The following is an 18,658-nucleotide window of genomic DNA, read 5'->3' on the forward strand; positions in this document are numbered from 1 at the left end:
ATATTAGGAAATAAAGAATTATGATATATTTGAATATATTGAGGGGAAGGCCACATGGAATGAATTGTAAACTACTATATAATCCTTAAGGATGAGCTTCCAGTTTTAAAGAGTCCTCTCCTGCTGATGTTCAGGTGTATATCAGTATGTAGTGTCTCTACTTTAAAGAGTCCTCTCCTGCTGATGTTCAGGTGTATATCAGTATGTAGGGTCTCTACTTTAAAGAGTCCTCTCCTGCTGATGTTCTGGTGTATATCAGTATGTAGGGTCTCTACTTTAAAGAGTCCTCTCCTGCTGATGTTCAGGTGTATATCAGTATGTAGTGTCTCTACTTTAAAGAGTCCTATCCTGCTGATGTTCAGGTGTATATCAGTATGTAGTGTCTCTACTTTAAAGAGTCCTCTCCTGCTGATGTTCAGGTGTATATCAGTATGTAGTGTCTCTACTTTAAAGAGTCCTCTCCTGCTGATGTTCAGGTGTATATCAGTATGTAGTGTCTCTACTTTAAAGAGTCCTCTCCTGCTGATGGTCAGGTGTATATCAGCATGTAGTGTCTCTACTTTAAAGAGTCCTCTCCTGCTGATGTTCAGGTGTATATCAGCATGTAGTGTCTCTACTTTAAAGAGTCCTCTCCTGCTGATGTTCAGGTGTATATCAGTATGTAGTGTCTCTACTTTAAAGAGTCCTCTCCTGCTGATGTTCAGGTGTATATCAGTATGTAGTGTCTCTACTTTAAAGGGTCCTCTCCTGCTGATGTTCAGGTGTATATCAGTATGTAGTGTCTCTACTTTAAAGAGTCCTCTCCTGCTGGTGTTCAGGTGTATATCAGTATGTAGTGTCTCTACTTTAAAGAGTCCTCTCCTGCTGATGTTCAGGTGTATATCAGTATGTAGTGTCTCTACTTTAAAGAGTCCTCTCCTGCTGATGTTCAGGTGTATATCAGTATGTAGTGTCTCTACTTTAAAGAGTCCTCTCCTGCTGATGTTCAGGTGTATATCAGTATGTAGTGTCTCTACTTTAAAGAGTCCTCTCCTGCTGATGTTCAGGTGTATATCAGTATGTAGTGTCTCTTCTTTAAAGAGTCATCTCCTGCTGATATTCAGGTGTATATCAGTATGTAGAGTCTCTACTTTAAAGAGTCCTCCCCTGCTGATGTTCAGGTGTATATCAGTATGTAGTGTCTCTACTTTAAAGAGTCCTCTCCTGCTGATGTTCAGGTGTATATCAGTATGTAGTGTCTCTTCTTTAAAGAGTTCTCTCCTGCTGATGTTCAGGTATATATCAGTATGTAGTGTCTCTACTTTAAAGAGTCCTCTCCTGCTGATGTTCAGGTGTATATCAGTATGTAGTGTCTCTACTTTAAAGAGTCCTCTCCTGCTGATGTTCAGGTGTATATCAGTATGTAGTGTCTCTACTTTAAAGAGTTCTCTCCTGCTGATGTTCAGGTGTATATCAGTATGTAGTGTATCTACTTTAAAGGGTCCTCTCCTGCTGATGTTCAGGTGTATATCAGTATGTAGTGTCTCTACTTTAAAGAGTCCTCTCCTGCTGATGTTCAGGTGTATATCAGTATGTAGTGTCTCTACTTTAAAGAGTCCTCTCCTGCTGATGTTCAGGTGTATATCAGTATGTAGTGTCTCTACTTTAAAGAGTCCTCTCCTGCTGATGTTCAGGTGTATATCAGTATGTAGTGTCTCTACTTTAAAGAGTTCTCTCCTGCTGATGTTCAGGTGTATATCAGTATGTAGTGTCTCTACTTTAAAGGGTCCTCTCCTGCTGATGTTCAGGTGTATATCAGTATGTAGTGTCTCTACTTTAAAGAGTCCTCTCCTGCTGGTGTTCAGGTGTATATCAGTATGTAGTGTCTCTACTTTAAAGAGTCCTCTCCTGCTGATGTTCAGGTGTATATCAGTATGTAGTGTCTCTACTTTAAAGAGTCCTCTCCTGCTGATGTTCAGGTGTATATCAGTATGTAGTGTCTCTACTTTAAAGAGTCCTCTCCTGCTGGTGTTCAGGTGTATATCAGTATGTAGTGTCTCTACTTTAAAGAGTCCTCTCCTGCTGATGTTCAGGTGTATATCAGTATGTAGAGTCTCTACTTTAAAGAGTCCTCTCCTGCTGGTGTTCAGGTGTATATCAGTATGTAGTGTCTCTACTTTAAAGAGTCCTCTCCTGCTGATGTTCAGGTGTATATCAGTATGTAGAGTCTCTACTTTAAAGAGTCCTCTCCTGCTGGTGTTCAGGTGTATATCAGTATGTAGTGTCTCTACTTTAAAGAGTCCTCTCCTGCTGATGTTCAGGTGTATATCAGTATGTAGTGTCATACTGCCTGTGCTGCACACAACATGCACACACAACTAGCTGGCACTGGCTAATAAGAGCATGATTGGTATAGTGATGTCACTATGATTGGATATGTTTCCAAATGTAGTTTACCAGTTTGCTAGATCATAATGGCTTAAGTTTGAAGTGTTACATTTGTTTGACTATATTTGAGAATAGTGTGTCAATATTTAGTGGCATGATATAAGTGCATTTACGCTTTAAAAACCATCAAGGTTGTGTTCATATATAGAGAATATCCTGCTGAGGAAAACGTGTCAGTGTAATAAATGTGTGTTTTCCACAGAACTAAGTTCGCAATATTCCAAAAATCCAATGGAAGATTCCCATGTGTGGAGGGAGCCCTTTTAATGCTGACGTCCAGGTCTGCCTGCAGACATGTCATCACAGCACCATGCTGTTGCATCATGGGTTTCATTTGGAAATCCATATTTTGCAAATGATCGATTTGTATTCCCTGTCATTATTGTGACGTGAACCCCGACAGAAAGTACACATTATGCCTCACATGTATCAAATCAGAGGAACAGTAATGTGAAACCAGCTCCTCACATCTCACTACCCCACACGGCATACTACAATGCTGACATGCAAACAACTGCCGTATACTTAGGGTGTGTGTGTGTGTGCGTGCGCGCGAGCGTGCGTGCGTGTGTGTGTGTGTGTGTGTGTGTGTGTGTGTGTGTGTGTGTGTGTGTGTGTGTGTGTGTGTGTGTGTGTGTGTGTGTGTGTGAGCAGAAGCAGTCCTCTCTACCAGCCTGCGTTAGCTCGTGGTGATTGTTTACCGTTACAAAGCTATTTAACCAATAAAAAGAGGACCAGGTAATTAACAAACTACCCTTTGAAACCACAAACACTTCACTTTCCCTTTCCCTACAATCAGAGCAAATGTGTTTGTTTGTTTATTTGCTTTAAATATCAAACTTTCTGAAATGACCTAACATGTAACTGATGGAAGCCAGTTGTGCGTACAGTGCAACACTGTTTGATGACACACTGCACTGTAGGGTTACAGGTGAGGACACTAGTTTCAGATTGAATAACAATTCTCAAGGCCTATGGCGGAAGCCTCCAGATGTAGAGGAGTGGGCATTTACCGTTACAAAGCTTGATGCAGAAGCTCTACTATGATCCAGAGTCACTGCTCTGTAACGCAGAATGACTCGTGGTTCAGTGTAGATCTTTCTAGAGTTTGCAATTACTGTTGAAACCACATCTCAAATAGCGCCAAGCAAAGCAGCAAGCTAGGGATGGAGCAGTCCTTCAACAACAACAGTGTCCCAGGACGCAGGGGAAGGCCTCCAGGCCATCCAGAGGTAAGCCAACAACAGCACCAGGGAGGCCTCCTTTGTGAATGCTTTGAAGGCATGCACACTGAAACAACTGAACCGTTGACTTTAATTAAATGTATTATTTCAACAAACTTCATATAACTGTATTAGGTTCATTGAAAGATATAACAATAGGTTGAACCTAATATTTGTTATTGAAACTTGATATCATTGTTGCCAACTATCATAATACAGTTATGTGACATCTTTTGAAATAATACATTTAATTGAAGCCAACGTTTCAGTGTTTCAGTGCTCCCACCCTGAAGACCCCCCCCCCCCACCCCTCACTGACAGGTGCTGCTCTGAGCAGGATTAGTGTTCCTGACACCGACCTGATGCTCAGGGAGCGTGCTGCGCAGCTGACTGAGGTGCTGAGCGACTTCTTCCACCTGTCACTCACACAACCAGCATCCCCATGTTCTTTAAAAACACTTCCTCTGGAACTCCTTCTCTGAACCCACTTACATTGGACTCTCACTAAATGGTATCCTGACAGAACAGGTGTTTGAGGACGCCGTCTCCATGGTGCTAGACTTTACCACCTGGCCAGCAGTAACAGCTCTGACATAAGACTGTTGTTCATCAAAATCAGTCAGGTGACTATTGCCACTCATTATCGCAGAGGCATTGCTAACATGTGATGTACTAGTTGGACGAGTTGACAACAAAGTAATGGCTTGAAATATAATTAATTTTACAACCAAAAATAGTGTGTGTATGTCGACATGGTTTGCTCATCACAGCCCAATCACTCACACCTGTACCGTGAGGTCACTGAAACACCCCGTTGCACCATGTATGCCATCCAGTGTTCATAATAATGGCTGCAACAATCAGTTCAGAAATCTACACCACCATCCTCTCCAAACTCAGTGACTTGGGCATCAACACCACTCTCTAACTGGATCCTGGATTTCAGACCAACAGACCCCGGTCTGTGAGGTGTGACAGTAGGGCTGCTTTGTGGCAAAAATCATAATCTCGATTATTTTTGGTCGATAATTGATATCACGATTATCAAAAACGATTATCCATTTACTTTGAAAACATCCATTTATTGAAAAACAAAATGTGAACGGTATGTTTTTAACAGTTCATTACCCTGAACTTTAAGTATAATTCAACTGGAAAACCAATAAAATACATTATTAAAAATAAATAAATAAAATAAATAATAGTTTTATTTCGATTATGTTGTTTTCATAATCGTTGCAAGCTAAAAGCGTAATTGCGATTAATTAAGCAGCCCTATGTGACCCACATCTCCTCACCCCTCAGCCCCTCACCCCCCAGCCCCTCACCCCCCACCCTGCAGAACTATGTTCTACAGCCTGAGTGCCGAGTCCTCTTTCCTCTCCTAGTCTCAGCCAGCCACAGACTGTGTTATTAAGTTGAACCTAATCTTTTTTTTAATCAAGTTAATAATATTGCTTTCAACTAACCTCGAGTTATGTGAATTCTGTTCATTTAAGTCAATGTTTCAGTTTCTTCACTGCAGCCTCTTCCCAAACAACTCTTAAAACTCTTTCATTTGACTCCCTGAATCCTGCATTCCCCTTGTCTATTCCTCTGAAGATGAGGGTATCCATGACATGTAATCCATACCAATTCACCACTGGCAAAGTAATCCTGTCAGAGAGTCCATCACATCCAAACTTTCCACCGATCCACCGATAACGCAGTCAGTTATATTTTATATACCAAAAGCTGCTGTGTGTGTGTGTGTGTGTGTGTGTGTGTGTGTGTGTGTGTGTGTGTGTGTGTGTGTGTGTGTGTGTGTGTGTGTGTGTGTGTGTGTGTGTGTGTGTGTGTGTCTATTTTAATCCAGTTTTCCTGTTTTTGTGGAAAGAAAGCGCCCCACACACACACACACACACACACACACACACACACACACACACACACACACACACACAACACACACACACACACACACACACACACACACACACACACACACACACACACACACACACACACACACACACACACACACACACACACACACACACACACACACACCCATACACACACACTGTCTAATTACACAGTGTGCTACAGAGGTGGTGCTGTAGGTAATTGATGGGTAGTTGATGTTAAAATCATTGGTCCCCTGCGTGCACATGTTAACAGAGAGCCAACTGCTCAGTTCCCAGCATGCCCCTGTGTTCATACCCACTGCTTCCATGGCAGTGAAAACAAACACACCACACATGGACATGATGATTACAGGAGCCTTTAATGACTGCCAGTGATCAGACAGCAGTCTGCCAGCAGCTGCAGGACACACTGAAGACTCCGCAGGTTGGAGGGACCGTGTTTCAATGGACTGTCACTGAAGGATCAAACGCATGCATTTTCATGGAACTACCAGTTCTTTAGCATTTGAAGTCTAAGCTTAAAAATGACCTGATTATGACCCGAGAAAGCTCTCAAAACACTAAAAAATGGTCTTTTAACACCAAAAACAAAGGTATTAATTGTGAGGATATTAGAATACAGTATTTCATGTGTTCTTTCTTTGAAAATTATAGCAAATGACTTTGTGGGTATTTCCATTCGCTAATATGTTCAACAAAATGCAAAATGTCTTGGTTGTGGAACATGGAACAGATAGTATGATGATACATGAACACACTCATTACAACAATGACTCAGCAGATATTGAAATGTAAGTTGTAAATGGGAACATTGGCCGCCCCACACTGGCTCTGTGTCCCAACTTGGACACCCCGGTCAAAATGTCCTGGATCCACCATGCTGGAACCCTGCAGACCCCTGCAGACCCCTGCCTCCTGGGGCTTATTGCTTTAAGGACCATGATCATGACATTTAGCTTATGAAATGCAGGCTGACAAACTGATTCACAGTAAATCGCCTGGGTAAGGGTTTTATTGTCCAGCTGACTGTCAATAAGCATGCAACCAGTCGAAGAGAAGCATTTCTCTGTGTTATCAATACATAGTTCAAGAGGACATATTCTGCTCATTTTCAGGTCCATATTAGTATTTAGTGCCTCTATTGTGACATGCTGTTCAAAAAGGTCCTCTTTTCACCCTCTGTCTGAAACCAGAGCCCAGTCTGCTCTGATTGGTTAGCTCTGTTGTGATTGGTCAACCGCTAGATGTCCTGCCCTTTAACCTATCAGGTACAATGTGTTGGAGCGCTAGCCAATTGAAGCGTGAGTGTTACATACCGTAGTGATGACAATATGTTATTTTGGGATTTCAGTCTTTGCAGATCATTAACATGCACACAACACTTCATAGCACACTACAGGAGAGGGGGAAGACCCATAAGGGCCACTGTAATGCTTACACTGATGCACATAGAAATACAATTAGGTAGTTCAGAATGAGAAACAAAACAAATCAACTACCCTTTTGTTCTGGAGCTTTCGTATCAAGCTGAACATGGGTGGCTGTGGCTCAGTGGATAGAGTGCTGGACTTCGACTCCCACTGCAGTCAGCATGTCCTTGTGTCCCTGGGACACGTCACCCCAAAGTGCTCCTGTGGGGACTGCCCACAGTACTGAATGCTTTGGATAAAAGTGACATGTAATGTAACATCCACAGTTTCTGAGTAAATTCAACCTGCTGATAAGAGTTGTCTGATAAAGTGGAATTCCAAAGAACAAGCGGGTGAGTGCCAACTTTAGTTGATTTGTTTCCATATAGGCCGAGGAAGAACAGATAATGTTCTGTTGTGATGAGGGACATTGAATCAGCAGCTGAGACGGATAAGGACACCCACCCAGTTCATTATTCTAAACTGTTTCAGTCTCCTTACTGTAGCCTGTGGAAACACTGCCAGTATATACCACTGTCAAATAAGAAGCCAGTGGTGTAGTATAATTGGATCAAATGTGCTTAAAGGGGCCCTATCATGCTAATTTCATATCTGTATTGTGTGCCTCTATCGGACATGTTTACATGCTTTAATGTTCAGGGCCCTGTAAGTACAAGAGCAAAACACCAAGCTACGTACATTGCCAAACATTGTTCGTTGTTACATACTGTACAGTATGTCCGTGCTTTCCCGTAGTGAAAAGATGGTCTCCATGCATTCTCTCTTATAGCTACAAAAGGACAACTATCCCTTAATTGTATAAACTATGGATATGTGTTAGTTATTGGATTGGCCCAAGCAATGAAAAAACTGAAATGTTGCAACAATATTAAGTTGAACCTAAAGTTAATATTATTGCTTTCAACAAACCTAATACAGTTATGTGAAATGTGTTGACATAATACATTTAATTAAAGTAATTTAGTGTGTCATCAAAGTATTAATAAGGAGAGCGCAGTAGAGGAGGGACAGTCTTTCCCTCAGGGCCTCATTGTTCCCTCTGGTGTTACTCACAATACACTAAATGACTAGTGAGAGAGTGTTTGTACAAAAGTGTTCACCTATCCCCTGTGCAGTGTTATTCTAACTTTGGCCTGTTTCACACATGTGTACACAACCTCTACATTTCCCATCAGATCACTTTGTGGTCACATATTCCATGAGTTAATGCTCCATTACAGACTGGCAGTGAGCGCAGAGCAGCCGATACTGTCCTGGCTTTGAACTCTCCAAATGCGCCTCGCTCTCAGCAGGTTGGCTCAAACATGCAACAGCACGTCTTTACCATTAAAAGTGAGGCGGAAAAGGGAGGCAGCATTTAGGAAAATCTGACTTGGCTCTGCAAAGTCAAGAAAAGGCTGAGGAGTTTTACAGTCGGCAGCAGCAGCTCGTTCTCCTGCTGAGATAAAAGCCCAACTCTGCCCCTGGTTTTCTGACCTCTGCCTTTCCCTCTTTCTGAAGAGAGAAACTATTCCAAAGCATCTGCACTCCTCGCTGTGGATCACTCCCACACACCCCACAGCTCACACACACTCTGAGTATTTCTCACTGAGCCATGAAGGCTTGTTAAACAGCTCTGATGTGGAATGACTCACTGCTAGCAACACTCTTACACAATACACACAACACACGCTTTGTGTACCCTCCCTGCAATGTCATGTCCAATTAACCGCCGTGAAAAAGGGTCTGTAGTATTGCAGTAATGATGTACTTTTGTAGGCCGACCCAGAGGTTAGCATCACGAGGGCTCCCCCGATAAAAACAAGGGGATTTTTCCGTTGGGGTTCGAAATACTGCATTAACACAAATGTTATTGGTCTTTAGAGCATAAATGCAATCTCCACAAGTAAAAGCCTAACGTAAGGCTATAAAGGAAGTACATCGTGGTCACCACCGCTAAGCTAAAGGCGGCTAATGTTCGGTGTGATGACGGTTAGCAGTCTCATTGAGACGCTTGTTGGCAACCTCTGTTTTTAAGACACATATACTGTAAACTTTGGACATTCACTATTAACTCAAATGTTGTATATAGTAGAATGAAACTTAGATCTACTTTGTGCTTGTGTTAACCACAGACCTTATTTCAGGCAGCTAACCAGAGGTGGATTATGTACTAAGATCCTGTACTTGAGTCAAAGTAGAAACACTATGGCGTTAAAATCCATTACAAGTAAAACTCCTGAATTCAAGTTAATGCAAAATGCACTTTTGTACGTCTTTTATACATGAATATGTGTCCCCGGTGTTCCAGGGAACTCACAAAGTGTCAGAAAACACAACCCTCTCTATTTTCCTCCATACACAAATCTCTAAAAAAGGGGCTGCAACGGATCTGATACAGACTGATCCAGATTTGAACACTTTACTGACGTCAGTAAAGTGGCGCTACGGCTATTGGTCAATTCTCCACCTATCAGGGGAATGAGCGGTTGGGCCACGGCCGGCCATTGCTGCTCGAAAGCACTGGAGACGCTGTAGTACATATGCCAGGCCTGTAAGTGGCGCTGTAGTCTGCCACAAAAGCAGCGAAGAAGACTTCCCTTGCATGGTTGCCATGGTTGCCCTTCTGTTTATTCCTATATATAATCATATGTAAGGGATAATGTGCAGCGACGCGGTCATTATGGGGAAAAGAACACCGACAGGCTGATCAGGAGCCCGACGCCAAGCGGAGGGATCTAGGTCGGCATGAAGGCACATTATGCAATGTGCACATTATCCCGCTTATTACATGGCCACATTCTCGACAAAGTAACGACATGACTCCCAATATTAATTGAAATGCTTTTATGGATTTAGAAAATGATTTTATTAATTTAAAAAATAGTTGTATTGATTTAAATTGACATGCATCCGCTAAGAAAAATAGTCCGTTGTTACTGTTTGAACTAACGTAGCAACGGCAGGAACTGCTTCGATAGCGTTTTCGAGGAGTTTTTTGATTACAGATTTGAAAACATCGTTGCTTGCTTTAAAAGTAGCACAATTCATTATGTCAAACCTTGGAAAGTATCTAGATATCCCTGCCCTAATACCAAAGGAACTGGCAACTGAATATGTGTCGCCGTTTGATGTCTATGTCTGGACCGCTGCGTAAAAAGGAGGGTTTCTGCCCGTTACTTCTCTTCTTACTTCTATAAGAATAAAACACGGTGGACGGAGATCTCTTTTTCTCCCCCTCTTCTCCCCACTGCAGCCCAGCAGCTGATCTCAGAGCATGCTCCCCTCTCCTGCAGGGGGGCGTGGTCAGCTGCAGCTCACAGAATCAGCCCCCTGCAAAAACAGCGCTGGAAAGAGCAAATAGAGCGAAATGAGGCATGGCTAAAATGCAGGATCTGTTTGGTATTTTGAAAAAAAAACTATATTTATATACTTTATATAGGTACGGCCCTACAATATATTGTTCAAATATAGCATGATAGGTGTCCTTTAAGTAAAAGTACAAAATGACTTATTCTGCACAGTGACCGATTTCAGTACCATAATGTACTCTTGAGGTAAACAGGCCATCATCACAATGTAAAGCCACAGGAATGTTTACTTTTCTAACTTCTTTTGCAACTTATATGTCCAGGAAAACCTGTAAAACCCATGTAAAGGACATAGTCGACAAAAGGACCAGACAGGCTACATGTGACAATCTGCTTTCCTGTCAGTAAATAATGTGTCAGTTCCACTCTGCCTCCACAGGGTGACAGTGTCACTACAGAGCACAGCACATGCAGCAACCAGCCTCTTTATACAAGATTCAACAGAAAGAAGCTGTTTTTATGGATTTGTTAATCACTCTAATCAGTTATTATAACATTTCGTTTTTAGACTTTAACTGTTAAGATCTGGGTCATGCCATGGTGACGGGACTATAGGGGCAAATGAAACACCAGACAGAAAAATCAACCAGTGGCGTGACGTTATCACTCAGGGGGGGGGGGTGTTCATCGGGCTGTCCCCCCTTCACTCTGGTCCAGCCAAAAATAAAACAAGCTGCAAAAAAACTCTCTTGGACGTTCCATTTATTTACTTTATTTGACTACTTTACCAGCTGCAGACAGATGGTATGTGTGTGTGTTTGTGCATGTTCGTGTGTTCTTGCCTCTGCCTCCGCAGCTTTGGCATTGGCTCCTTTCACTTCCTTTGACTCACTATAGACTCATTTCAACCGTAGACAGAAACACTGCCACTTCTAGCTAGTGACATCCTGTCAGGATACACACTCTGTCTCTGTGTCTCTCTGTCACCCAAACATACACACCAAATGGAACAATTCCTCAACAATTCGTGTGTGTGTGTGTGTGTGTGTGTGTGTAAATCTGACTTGTGATTTATGAGGTTTGAGGCCTGTATCAAATAGTGAGATAGTGGTTTAGTAATCTTGGTCTTAGCAACAGCTTTTTTCTTTCCGGTAATGATCCATCAGGAATCATCCTCTTTCATTTTGATTTGATGTCTTACAGGCATGTGCAAGCACGTTAGCTTTTCCAAGGCATAGACTGACATCCTAATTAAAAAGATAGGAATCATCTAATTTGGCTTTTAAAACATTTGGACCAAAAGTATTTATCAAATCTATACTGTTGTGTTTCTTTTTTCATGACATTCAACCATATTAGGAGAAGGAGACTGTCCAAAACAGGTCCACTTTGAGGGCTCCCCTATGAATGGTCGACTCTCTGGTTAATAAAACTATGTTGTAGAACCTATAAAGCTCAACAGGTCAGCAAGTGATTCATTTTTGATGGAATGCCCCTGAATGCATCGCAACACAGTGGATTGGATCAATTTACAGCTTAGCTATTCAACAGTCAAATCACAAGGAAATAAAGTAATAATTTCTGCAAAATGCTGTGGTGTCATAAAGTCAAAGACCAGGTATAAGAACCATTTGATCACTTAAAATGTTTCTTTTTAACATGGAGAAGCATGTTGACCATGCTTATATGAGTTATATCAACTGTTGCATATCCGGTAATTCTACTACTTTTCTTTTATTCCTGAAAAGGATTCATACAATATACACAGCATGTCCTTTCCACTATAAATGAAATTCTCACCACAAATGCAAGTCAAGCATTGCATTTGAGCAAGAATTGTGTTAATAAACAAACCCGTTATTTTACTGGTATGTGCATTTATATTTAGCTGGGAAAGCTAATACAAAAGAGAAATGCCAGAAACATATTTTCTTCAACTGAAATATTTAAAAAACGACAGACATCTGATAAGTGTTCACCTATCCCCTGTATTCCTTAACAATCCCTATATCTGTAGCAGGGGCGGACTGGGACTAAAAATTAGCCCGGGACCACTTCGGTACTGCTAGTAAATTGTCAACGGGGGGGGCTTATCCGACCAGCCCACCTCGGTACCGCTAGTAAATACCGCTAGTAAATACCGCTAGTAAATACCGCTAGTAAATTGTCAACGGGGGGGTGGGGGGGTGCTAGTGACTTATCCGATCGGCCCACATCGTCCGACCGGCCCACTTCGGTACCGGCCGAGTTCGGGCGAATCCCGATGGGCAGTCCGTCACTGATCTGTAGCCATCCTACGTAACTCACAATTAATGTGTAATAATGCACTCATTTTTACACATCTAACTTTTAAAGGGGACCTATCATGTAAAATGCACTTTTTGATGTCTTTTATACATAAACATGTGTCCCCAGTGTGTCAGGGAACTCACGTAGCATCAGAAAATAAAACCCTCTCTCTTTTCCTCCATACCCAAATCTCTAAAAACGGGGCTACAACGGAGCTGATCCAGATTTGCGTCCGATATGACGTAATATCGGATATGTAGGCTGGCTTTATGCCCACGGCCCTATCAGAAACGTTGCTATCAGAAACAATGCCCGACTGTTTTGGACGTAATATGGTCGGTGTTTACATTAGCATCGCTAACACTCAGAGCTAACCTGTACTGGAGAGCATGTGTGTGAAGAAGCAGGAAATAAAAAGGAACTCACCTTGTGGTATAACCGGCAAGAGAGAAAGCCTTTGAGCTCCAGACTGTTTCAGAGATAATCCTTAATAATCCATGATATGGCGTTTCATCACGGCAGTATTTAGTTTAGACAGTAGCTGCCGGGTCCCGCATGAGCTCAGCCCCCTCCTTTTGATGATTTATTTTTAAAGCTTTATACCCCAAATCAGCACTTTTGAAACAGGAAGTGAAATGGAGGTTTATGAGGCATGGCTAGAATGGGTGATCTGTTTGGTATTTTGAGCAAAACACTTCATGTTTTTTATATATTTGTTTCTGAGACCTATACTATTGCCTAAAAATAGCATGATAGGTGACCTTTAAACATCTCAGTTCAATGCTGCTATCCTACAATGCTTTCGAATTGATTCCCCTCATGCACTGCATCCAAGCGCTTTAGTCTGAAAGACATTTAAGACTATAACTGACTGGAAAAAAATTCCAAAACTGTGGCAAAAAGCATGAGGGACAGGAAATAGCAGTCGCACCTTGTTGGCATAGCCGAGATTAGTTTTATTACTGCTACTCGCTGCCAGGTTAATTCTATGAATTATATGTGTCATGTTAGCTGGCTAGAGCTGGAAATGTTGGATAACACGAGCCATGTTGTTAAAGAGTTACCATTTTTCTAAATGCTGAATATGCCCATAAAAAAGCTGACTTGCTGCCAATTACAACCATGCTAGAAAGACTGCTATCATGATTACATTTCAAACATAAAACAAGGTAAATTATTGACCTTACTGACATGCCCTTTTCAATGGAATATGGAGAAAAACACAATAGGATGGCACCTTTAAATCTGCATTGGGAATTCATTATTACAGGTGATATATGACCAAATTCAACTAGATATGCAAACAAGACAGTCATTGTAAAGGAAACAATCAAAGCATGGAGGATCCTGTTACTTCTTGGAGCGGGATAATTGTTTGAGCTGAAATCTTTTGAAGCCAAAGGCTGAGATACCACAGAAGAAGAAGTATTAACAGCAACACCGACAGGATGACAGGTCAGATGTGGTGAGTAATCTAAATACCAGACTTACACAAGACAATGGGTCTATTCTGTGCACCATGACCACACCCCTGAAAAACAGTTTCCGTTATTATGAAAATTGAGAAAATCATGCACTGCAAAGCTTATTAAATTGTTAACTTTCATTAGCATCAGGGTTCACACGCGCTATAGGCACATTGTTTCCCTTGATGAACCTCCCTGAAATATCCCTCACTTTAGGACTTCTGTGCTCATCTGCTAACTTACAACACTGGCAGACAACAACCTGTAAGTGACCAGAGGTGGAAGAAGTACTCACATTCTAAACTTCAGTCAAAGTAATAGTACTGCAGTGTAGGAATACTCTGTTATGAGTAAAAACACTGATTTCAGAATGTTACTTAAGTAAAAGTACAAAAGTAAACATGTCTATGTGTAGCAACATGTACTTAAAGTACAAAAAGTAAAAGTACTCGTTCGGCACAATGGCCCAATTCAGAATAATATAAAATACAGAAGTATTATACGCTAAATGTACTTCAAGTATCCAAAGTACTTGTGCAGAATGGATATTTTTTCACATTTTACTTTATTATAGTTATGATATTATCCTGTTTTAATTTAATACATATATATTCTGAAATGGATTCAGTCATAATGAGTACTTTTACTTTTGTTACTTTAAGTATATTTTGATGCTAAAACTTTTGTACTTTTACTTGAGAAAATGTACAAAAGTAAAAGTCCAATTCAGGACTTGTACTTGTATTCCTACACTCTGGTACTTCTGCTTTTACTCAAGTACAAGATCTGAGTACTTCTCCCAACTGAGTCGGCTACAAGTAGCTCGAATATGCACAGTCCATTGATTGAGTAAATGTACTTAGTTACTTTCCATCACTGCTTGTGACCTGGTAAATACATTTGAAGTCATGTTTAATTCGGCTTATACTCCAACCCTAAAGAAGTCAGGGTTGCCAACTCTCACGCATCTGGCGTGTAACACAAGCTTTCACTCTCAATCTCACGCTCTCACGCTGCCCAAACTATTCTCACGCCAAAAACAAGATGAACAGGCAATCGTTTTTGGTTGGTTATTTACAATGTTGAGTTGACAGCTGCTCAAGCTGTCGATCCGCTCCCTCCCCGCCCCCACCACTATTAACAACGTTAACAGACAGCAGAGCAGTGGGAGCCGGTCGGTCAATCCCCGACCCGTATTGCGCATGCGCAGATCTAAGATCCAATAGAAATTATACAAGAGTTAAAGTCTGCTGCTTATTGTTCTACTAGGCCAAAATAGAGTCAAAGACTATATGAGAGTGAGAGTGTGTTAATTAATATATTTGGCAGTTTGGAGTAAGTCTGTAGATTTGTTTGTGTGTGTGTGTGTTTCATGTATAGGCCTCTCACGATAATTAATTTTGTTGGATACATTTTCCCGGAAATTATTGCGATAAACGATAATATTGTCGGCACCGTTGTATGACCATTTTTAGACAACTGACATAATGATAATATATAATAAGAATTCAAGTACATCCTTTCAAACTGCTAGTCACATCCTCATGTAAATGTAAATGTATCGGGTTAATTTTTATTTATCGTAGGATAAGTCAATGAATTGTTTATCGCGACAGGCACACAATAAAACAGTGTGTTTGACTTTCATTAGTGAATGAAACTTTGTGCCCTTTATACTCTGTGTCCAATATTGTGTATTTGTATATATTGTAGGCCTATATATATGCTAAGGTACTGACACGATAGCAGTCATTTAGTGCGCATATGTGAAATTAAACCCATGATATCAAAAGCTCACTCCATCCAGGTACCCAAAGTTGGCAACCCTGAAGAAGTGATCACTGACCCCTTAAATAATGAATCTTTTGTCCACAGCTGAACACTTCACTATCGAGTTTCACAACAACGCTACACCACGGGAGGAGACACCTATACAAATCACACTGAGATTTGATTTGACTTAAACTAAAAAAGCCTGATGTGGCTGAAGTGGGAACATGTGAGATCCTGTTTGCAGTGCCTCCAGTAACCAGACACCAGAGATCTGGCACTGTGGCGAACTCTTTACAGTTTTCCCTCCAGCTGCGGGGGCACGAACCACCCAGTAGGCTCCGAGTCAGGGCTTTGACACATGCTGATCGCTCCTTTAATTCAAGCCAAATGAGAGTTAGTTACCAGTCAGCAGCACGGTGGGCATCAGAAGGCAGTAGAACAGCCACACGATCACCTGTAGATCCATCTGCGCAGATCGATAGGTCCCCGATAATCAGCAGTCAATAAGCTTCAGAAACACTTAGCGCGTCCGGCTCCATCGCGGCGGATTGATCCGATGTGACAGAGGAGTGAAGACACCATCCGATACTCGCTCCTGATCTTCCATGAAAGAAAACAAAACTTTTGTGGAAAGTTCCGACAATAGTTTCCGATCAGTGGAGTCCTGTGCTCTCCCAGCAGCAGCAGCAGCAGCAGCAGCAGCAGAGACCCAGTGGTTTCAGTGATCGGGAGATCAGGGAGAGGCTGAGCATGTGTTACAGTAGTAGGTGGAAAATGTGATTCACAGGCAGGCAGTCTGAAGGGCGATCATAGAGGAGCTATTCTCCAGCGGGCTGCTGCCGGTCACCTCCCTGCACACACTGCCACACACTGCACTGCACTGCACTGCACACACGCGCACACACACACACACACACACACGCACGCACGCACACATACACGTACACAGCATACTGCCACACACTGCACACGCATACACACGCACACACGCGCGCACACACACACACACACACACACACACACACACACACACACACACACACACACACACACACACACACACACACACACACACACACTGCTTATGACTCCTGCTTACGGCTATAAGCTAATTACACCATATTGTATAAAGTGTGAGCACATGCTTAATAAAGACGATTCCAATACAAAGTAATACAGATGTATTATTGGCTGATAGTTGGTACATGTTTGTCATGCTTATTTCAGTGGTGTGAATTAACTAATACTTAAGTAGGCCTACAATTTTTCCTTAAGTAGCCTATTTCCATACTACTTTGAACTTCTACTCCACTACAGTTCAGAGGTAAATGGTGTACTTTTCCTCCACTACATGTATTTAATACCTTTAGTTACTTCACAGATGTGGATGAATGATGTGAAATCTAATCAAGTGTTAAATCAGACTTTAGTTCCACCTGGAGTAAATCCACAAGCAACCCTGCAGTATACAAAGTCATTCAAACTAGCTGCACCTTCACCAGCTTTGAGAACACTTTAATGATCAATCATTATAAAACATATCATATTTATTATTCTGAAATGGATCAATCTGCACAACGACTACTTTCACTATATTATGGTGATAATACGTTTCTACTTCTACTTGAGTAAATGTACTTAGTTACTTTACACCACTGTGTGTAAGCATATGCTTAATAAAGACTATTGTAATAAATACAGATATATGATTGGCGGATAGTGTGTTGGCATTGGTTTTAAAGATGTGGCATGTTTATAGATTGGCATTTCTGTCATGACCACGTCTATCAATACTGGAGCTGGAAATAGGTGTCCCTAAAAGCCACGAGACAGATCTGACACATAAACACATGGGCTGTTTGTGGGTCGGTGGCGCCCCCCAGCGGACACACACACACACACACACACACACACACACACACACACACACACACACACACACACACACACACACACACACACACACACACACACACACACACACACACACACACACACTGTTGGTTGTGAGAGGGGAATGATCCCGACCCCAGCAGTAAGTCTCCAGCTTGTGGTTAACTGTGTGCATGGGTTAGTGGAAAGTCTGTAATAATATAAAACATTTTTTTATTTTGATATACTTTATTAATCCCCGTGGGGAAATTGTTTCTCTGCATTTGACCCATCCTAGTGTTAGGAGCAGTGTGCTGCCATTTTGAACGGCGCCCAGCAGTGTAGGGAACGGTGCCTTGCTCAGGGACACCTCGGTAGCACTTGGTCTTGCCGGGACTTCAACTGGTGACCTTCCAGTTGCCAAGCCGAGTCCCTATCCACTTCGCCACCACCGCCCTCCCAAACATGAGGAACAGCACATTTGTCCTGCTTATTCCTTTTGGTGACCCCACAGATTTGTCACGTGACCCCGGGCAGGTCACCATTTATGTAAACGCATATTTCCATTTGAGGAGGGAGTGAATAGTAAAATATGCATGAATAAAAAGAAAAAATGTTAAATAGGTGAAAAAAGGTAATATAAACTTTTAAAACTTGTTGAGAGCTAAAACTAGTCTTTGCTGCTGCCTCAAAGAGGAGCAGGGGGGAGAGGAGGGAGACAGGAGAGGCTGGTTCAGGAGCACAGACACACTCACAACTATACATGAATCACTAATAAATAAATAAACAACTTTCAGTGTTTTTTCATATGTAATTGGTTATGGCCATGATTTTATGATTATTTAAATGTACAGTTCTGTTTCATATGGGTGTTTCCATAGATATAGTAATAATAATAATAATAATGAGTTCCATTTATAAAGCACTTCATATTTGAATGCAAATCCCGAAGTGCTACAAGTAGTGAGCATGAACAGTATA

General features: G+C 41.6%; 1 protein-coding gene across 1 annotated transcript in view; it reads right to left on the reverse strand.

The window, feature by feature from the left end:
- piezo1 (piezo type mechanosensitive ion channel component 1 (Er blood group)) overlaps positions 1-16,656 on the reverse strand; it is a 116,516-nt gene extending 99,860 nt beyond the window's left edge. Inside the window, exon 1 of the mRNA XM_034100629.1 lies at positions 16,208-16,656. Coding sequence (XP_033956520.1) covers positions 16,208-16,271 — 64 coding nt within the window. The 5' untranslated portion in view covers positions 16,272-16,656. The remainder of the gene's footprint in view (positions 1-16,207) is intronic.
- Positions 16,657-18,658: the final 2,002 nt, after the last annotated feature.

Source organism: Pseudochaenichthys georgianus, chromosome 15, assembly GCF_902827115.2.
Source record: "Pseudochaenichthys georgianus chromosome 15, fPseGeo1.2, whole genome shotgun sequence".
Classification (NCBI taxonomy): Eukaryota; Metazoa; Chordata; class Actinopteri; order Perciformes; family Channichthyidae; genus Pseudochaenichthys; species Pseudochaenichthys georgianus.